The 6,973-nt window shown below is 42.8% G+C and overlaps 1 protein-coding gene across 1 annotated transcript; it reads left to right on the top strand.

Annotated features, from left to right (window-relative positions):
* Window positions 1-2,000: 2,000 nt before the first annotated feature.
* Window positions 2,001-6,633, top strand: LOC124660682 (eukaryotic peptide chain release factor subunit 1-2-like). The gene is made up of 3 exons (XM_047198503.1): window positions 2,001-2,103; window positions 4,666-6,120; window positions 6,235-6,633. The coding sequence occupies exon 2, from the start codon at window positions 4,695-4,697 to the stop codon at window positions 6,000-6,002; it is 1,308 nt and encodes a 435-aa protein (XP_047054459.1). The 5' UTR covers window positions 2,001-2,103; window positions 4,666-4,694; the 3' UTR covers window positions 6,003-6,120; window positions 6,235-6,633.
* Window positions 6,634-6,973: the final 340 nt, after the last annotated feature.

Here is a 6,973-nt window from a genome sequence, read left to right as displayed (position 1 = left end):
TACATATGTTGTGCGATTTCTGGTGCGGCCCATTCGGTGCGGCCCATTTAGGTGACGACCAAAACTGGTTGTAGTGAGAGGTAGGCAGAATAGGGAACATGTTCCTCCTTTTTAAGTAGTGTAGAAAAGATAGCACTTGAGCAAGTGTTGAGGACCTACATACTACCGGTGCACTTGGGTACGTACACCTACCAACTATCATCTGTGCCAACAATTTGAGTAGCTATAATTAAAATGGAGACAAAAAGCCATCCAAATTACGTACAAAGATTTCATAACTGATGCATGCAAGATTTCATAACCACCGCATCCATTAAATGTTCATGGACATCGGTGACCACATAACTAACGATTGAGGTAGTCGCTTTTGTCATTTCTTTTCCTCAATAACATACACCCCCGATAATAGAACTCCATATCACCAATTCCTTAGCTCAAACAGTGAAGAAAAACTAAAGTAGAAGTCCTAAAATGATTGTACCATATCCCACTAAGTTGACTATGTGACGTCATCGATAATCGCAGGTCACGCGAGAAAACACCGACAAGTACAAAAGAATTTACATGCGCAACAACACAAACGTAATAAAAAAGTATCCCTTGTCGTTCTAGAATCAAAGAAATGGTCTTGGGATGAAGCCACAGACCCTCACATGGGAAGATGTAGAAATCCTCATTTCTAGGATACGAGTAATCTTTCTGGCAGCTTGGAAATTGTGTGAATCATGAGGGCTCCATCGAACCCGTGACACTAGTCCTAGAGTGTGTTTAAAAAAAAAACAGATGCCACCATTAGCGCCACTACTGAGCCAACACCATACTATATTGATGCTGCCATTGAACTGTTGTAGCGAGGAAGATAGCCAATGAACTTCAGGATAAGAATTCACATAGGAGGAGATTTGACCCGGCATAGCTAAATACTAGTGTAAAAGGACTTGAGATTATACCGATCATGCTTTTGTTCGGACATGTCCATAGCCTAAAGAAGCGATATAGTGATAGAAATATTAGTGGATCGGTCAACCAAGAAATCACCAAAAGGATATATAATTTCATAGACTAAGTTAACATTTTTAGGGTGACAATTTTACCCATGGGTATGCGAGTAAATGCGGGTACATGGCCCATATTTTCCGCTTAAAAATAGGTACATTTATGTTATGTTGCAAAAATAAAACATGGTTGCCAAATATTTGTCGTTCCTTGTACTTAATCATGCAGAATTTGTGTGTGTTGGGCGTATGATACTTGCTTTCACGGTACACAAAACTTGTGTTTATGATCCTTGTACTTGGAGGCTGGAAACGCGAAAAAGATCCAAGGGTTGGTTTGTTGTGAATTAAATGGTACATGTGCAATTGTAGATAGAGACTTTGAGTAATGTCATGAAGATGATGGATACCATTTTCGTAGAATATATATACACCGCGGAGAAGCACAGATATCATGTTTTATGGAAGGAAGGAGGAGCGAGGGCAGATTCAACGCCTTTCGGCGGAGCAAGCTTGAATGTGCCGCATCGTACCGTCAACATCCAAAACTCAAAAACCCACGACTCACACAAATATATTATACAAAAATAAAAAAAACTTCCTATATAGTGTTCTTTACTTATCACAAAATCATTCCACACAAATATGCGTGGCAACTTGGCAATCACGGCACCACAAAAAATTGTGCGTTTATTATCTGTCAAGGAAAGAAAAAACCAGCTGGGATTGGTCAAAGCCAGCTGGCGGGTCTTCCACGCCACGCGTCAGACGCACGCACCCGGTCCGTTTCCGAAACCAAACCCAAAAGATTAAAAAATAGAAACATTGGTGAAGCCAGGCTGTTCCAAGGAAAGCACCGACCCGTCCCGTCGTCCGATCCCAATCGTGCGGCTCTGGCGCGTTCCAGGAGTGTTCTGGTGGCATCGGCGCAGAGTTCGGAGCCACCGGGTGTTCTCCACCACGATCTCCATATAAAGCCGCCGGCCCAGATTTTTTTCTCCCCGGATTGATTCGAACCTGCCACCGCCCCAGCCGAGATTTCTCTTCTCTCCACCGGAGACAGCCAAACCCTAGCGCCCCCTCCGCCTCCTGCCGCCGGCCTGCGAAGGTAACGCCGCCGCCCCGACCCCCCCGCGATTGTTGCTAGTTTCCTGTTCGGTTCTGGCTCGGTTATGATCTGAATGTCCCCTCGATCGTGGCACGCGTTCCTGTCGTTGCTCGGTGTTCGTAGTGCCTTTTTAGGATTTTTTTCTTACTAGTGGATGTCTGATCGGGTTCTTGTGGAGAGGATAGCGGTGCGTCTGGACCGATCCGCCGCGGCCGCCGGTTCCGTCGGGCGGACCCCAGGGGGCATTAATTCCTTCTTTTTCTGTTGGGAATCGATCTCGCGCGCGCGGGTAGGAATAGATGCACGCGTTGCTCTGATCGAGGTCGATTTCGCTGGGATGGTTACGCCAGCCGCGGCTTGCCAGCAGTAATTTGTCGATTAGAGGCATGAAAGGTGATGGATTTGGTGTGCGGTTTGTTTCGCAACACTATTGTTTGAAGCTTTGGCCGTAACTATCGTGCGCAGCTGGCATCACCCCTCTGGCGCACCCCTGAAGTTAGTTCGGTGCACATTATGTCATAATTATGTGGCGCCTCTGTAGCTTTTAGCGGTTGCTGCTAATTCTTTTGCATTTGGGGGCTCTATACTAGGATCATCAACTCTGCTCACCTGTCCTGCATTTGCCCTTGCATGTGTTGAATTGAAGAATTGTACATGTCAGAGCTTTCAGCTTCTGTTAGGCTCTGGTTTTTTTGCCGTATAATATGCCAGGATCTGCTCTTGAACAGTAAAACTGTTGCCTTCAACAGTAAAACTGGATGCATCGTTTCTTTCTAGTATTCTTGCCCACTGATCCTGTATGGATAATTAGTGATGAAGTTATTTCGTTTGTCTGCTAGTTAGAGGTTACTGTGACTAGTTTTGCATTTGAGGGCTGGGTCCCCTCCCAAGGATCTTAGCAACCTCAACTCTGCTGCACTGTTTTGCTTGTCCTGCATTTGTATGTTATATAAGTGGTCCTACATTTGTATATTATAACTGGTCCTGTGCATATACTCGTAAATCAAAGTTGGCAGGCAAGCATTTAGGGTCTTCTTTTAGGCTGTGGTTGTTTGTCCTGAAGTATGTCAGGGTCTGCTCTTAATAAAAAAAAAATATAATTTTACCTTGCAACAGTGAAATAGGAAGCATTTTATTTGAATACTCTTTACCTGTGAACTTATATGGTGATGAGTAGCTATCATATAAACACCATTGGTCTGTTCTATTTGTTGAAAAGATCTTGTATTAAGATTCTTTGTAATTGTTTCATTCATTGGTCTGAAGCTTGTTAAATGTTTATCATTTTTTCCACACTTAAACTCTTTTATTACTCTGTATAAGTATACACCATGATAACTATTGTTTTGACATTGTGACAAATCCTATCTGCCATCACGTGTTCATTAAATAGATAAGCATTTAGACTTCCCTTTCCTGTTAAGGACAATCTATAATCCTTCTTCTTTTTCAAATATCCTATTTTTACGATGTTTCAATTTAACCCTACTTATGCTCCTGGAATAATATACACATTCTTCTAGACAGCTCATGTTATTTTCTGTGCTTGGAGGTGCAAATTGTTTCCTCATGTTGTCGTGCCTCTGGTATTTAGAGGTTAGTGCTAGTAGTTTTGTATCCGAAGTCTGGGTCCCACGGATCTTAGGATCATCAGCTCTGTGATTACTGTAATACCATCATATGTACATACATGCATAAATCCAAGTGTACATGCCAGAATTTACCTTCTTTTAGCTAGTTTTTGTTTGTCCTAAAATAATCCAGGGTCTGCTCTTAAAAAGATTAGTTTACCTTCAACAGTGAAACTGGATTCGTTCTTTTATTTGTTTTAGAGGTTACAGTTAATAGTTTGCAGTTGAGTGCTGGGTCCCAATGATCTTAGGATCATCCCCTCTGCTGCACTGTTCAAGTGTTCGTGCATCTGTACATACATGCGATAATCAAAGTTCACATAGCAGAATTTACATCTTTTTTTAGGCTGTGGTTGTTTGTCCTATAATACATTAATCCAAGTTCACATAGCAGAATTTACATCTTTTTTAGGCTGTGGTTGTTTGTCCTATAATATATTAGGATCTGCTCTTAATAAAAGATCATTTTACCTTCAAAAGGAAGGCTGGATGCATTTTTTTTTCTAGTATTGTTGACCTTTGATCTTGTATGGTGATAATTAGTGTTCTTATAAACTCTGTTTTGCTCTGTGCTCTGTTTGTTGAAATAGATTTTGTATTGAGTGCCTTTGTAACTGTTGTATCTGGCCTGGTGCTTCTTAATCTTTATCAATTTGCCACAATTATCTGTGATTATGCAGGTTATGTATGTACTTATCATGATAAATGTTGTTTTTATATCTGCCACTCTGTGTACATTAACTAGTTCAGCATTTGGAGTTCTCTTTCCTGTCAATGACTGCATGTCTATAATCCTTCTTTTCTAGAATAAAAGTTGCAGTTCCTCTTTATGATTTAATCCCACTTCCGCTCCTGGAATAACATGTTTTCTTCTAGGCAGCTCCTATTAGCATTTTTATTTATGACTAACTCTGAATGTTCTAACTTGTAGGTGAAGGCAGAGGTGGGAACACAACCAAGATGGCTGACGGTCAAGAGAACGACAAGAACATTGAGATCTGGAAAGTCAAGAAGCTCATCAAAGCACTTGATGCTGCCCGTGGGAATGGGACAAGTATGATATCACTGATCATGCCGCCCCGTGATCAGGTCTCTCGGGTCACTAAGATGTTGGGTGATGAGTATGGAACTGCCTCAAACATCAAGAGCAGGGTCAACAGGCAGTCTGTCTTGGCTGCGATTACCTCTGCTCAGCAAAGGTTGAAGCTGTACAATCGAGTTCCGCCCAATGGATTAGTGCTCTACACTGGAACCATTGTGACCGATGAGGGCAAAGAAAAGAAAGTCACCTTTGACTTTGAGCCATTCAGGCCAATTAATGCCTCCTTGTATCTCTGTGACAACAAGTTCCACACTGAGGCGTTGAATGAGCTGCTTGAGTCTGATGATAAGTTTGGCTTCATCGTCATGGATGGTAATGGAACACTTTTTGGAACACTGAGTGGCAATACCAGGGAGGTTCTTCACAAGTTCACTGTTGATCTCCCAAAGAAGCATGGACGAGGAGGGCAATCAGCACTTCGCTTTGCCCGCCTTCGCATGGAGAAACGCCACAACTACGTGCGAAAGACAGCTGAACTCGCTACACAATTCTTCATCAATCCTTCCACTAGCCAGCCAAATGTTTCTGGGCTCATTCTAGCTGGTTCTGCTGACTTCAAGACTGAATTGGGTCAATCTGACATGTTTGATCAGCGCTTGGCAACCAAGATACTCAATGTGGTTGATGTCTCTTATGGTGGAGAGAATGGCTTCAACCAGGCCATTGAGTTGTCTGCTGAAGTGCTTTCCAATGTCAAGTTCATCCAGGAAAAGAAGTTGATCGGGAAGTACTTTGAGGAGATAAGCCAAGACACCGGGAAGTATGTTTTTGGTGTGGATGACACAATGGCTGCCCTTGAAATGGGTGCAGTCGAGACACTGATTGTGTGGGAAAATCTGGATATCAATCGATATAGCTTGAAGAATTCTGCCACAGGGGAAACTGTTGTGAAGCACTTCAACAAGGCACAGGAGGCAGATCAGGGCAACTTCAAAGACAAGGCAACATCTGCAGAGCTGGAGGTCGTTGACAAGACCTTGCTCCTGGAGTGGTTTGCTGAAAACTACCGGCAGTTTGGCTGCACGCTGGAGTTTATTACGAACAAGTCACAGGAGGGATCTCAGTTCTGCAGGGGCTTTGGTGGGATAGGAGGAATCCTTCGCTACCAGGTTGAGGTGAATGCTTACGAGGACGCGTCTGATGAGGAGTATGACGAAGACTTTTAGCAATCAATTGAAACCCCAGTGAATCCGGTCCGGGAGGAGCCTGTGCTGGCCTGGAACCGGAACGCGCCGCGGCATGACGCCGAGGCATCCACAAGCTCATCGAGGAAAACTACTTAAGGTTTGTAGCATTTCTTTTTTGAAGATTGGGTTTGTAGCAATTTGTGCCAGCTCTTGTAAACAAATATATATCAATGTTCCTTCTCTGATGTTCAATTCTATTTTCTGACTTTAGGGGGATGAAGAGAAGACTTGAGGACGGGGGTGATCACCATGATCATCATGTTGATGAAGCAAGCTGCAGCATAAGTTAATTCTTCTCGGCGTGATTGGGAGAGAGGCTGCATTTCTGATCTCTGTCAGAAGACTATCCTATTTAGTAGAGTCATTACTAGTAATAATCATAGCTATATCCTATAAAGGAGCCTCTTATAGTACTTGTGCGAGCTAAGCTGTCATTCCGTCATTCGTACTTATGTGAGTCTTGAACCAGTCTGTGGGTTAGTGTTTGCTGTGGCCTATGGCTGCAGCTCTCCTTTATTATTCTGAACCGAAGTTGTGATACTTGAACGTGCTGGTAGACGCAACTGTGTCAGTGCGCCACCATATTTGAAATAAATCTGTGTTCAGTGTACACTATGTTAAGTAAAATCTGCCATAGCAATATTCCTGCACATTTGGCTTTGCATTTGCAATATTCCTGCAGATTTTTAACTCTTGCTGAGTTGCTCCGGAGGTAATGAAGCGCAGTTGCAGTTGTTAGACGACAGGTTTCGGCTTTTGTTTTTTTTGATCCATCAGAGTTGTTAATATGGACAATAAGAGTTCTTTTTTGGCAGACTACGAATCCATATGTGCTGAGATTCAGAGTCTGATAATTTGACCATTTCTTTGTTACCTGTGTTGGACCCACAACTGGGTGTAAAGCAGTAATGCTAGGTAAAGAAAGACAATTATAGCAACACAAATAAAAC

This window comes from Lolium rigidum, chromosome 6 (genome assembly GCF_022539505.1).
Source record: "Lolium rigidum isolate FL_2022 chromosome 6, APGP_CSIRO_Lrig_0.1, whole genome shotgun sequence".
NCBI classification, from domain to species: Eukaryota; Viridiplantae; Streptophyta; class Magnoliopsida; order Poales; family Poaceae; genus Lolium; species Lolium rigidum.
The sequence above is the reverse complement of the archived record's forward strand: the minus strand, read 5'-3'. Positions and strand labels throughout refer to the sequence as shown.

What these genes read in the sequence shown, in the direction of transcription:
- LOC124660682 (XM_047198503.1), top strand. Translation starts at nt 4,695, where the DNA reads ATGGCTGACGGTCAAGAGAACGACAAGAACATTGAGATCTGGAAAGTC.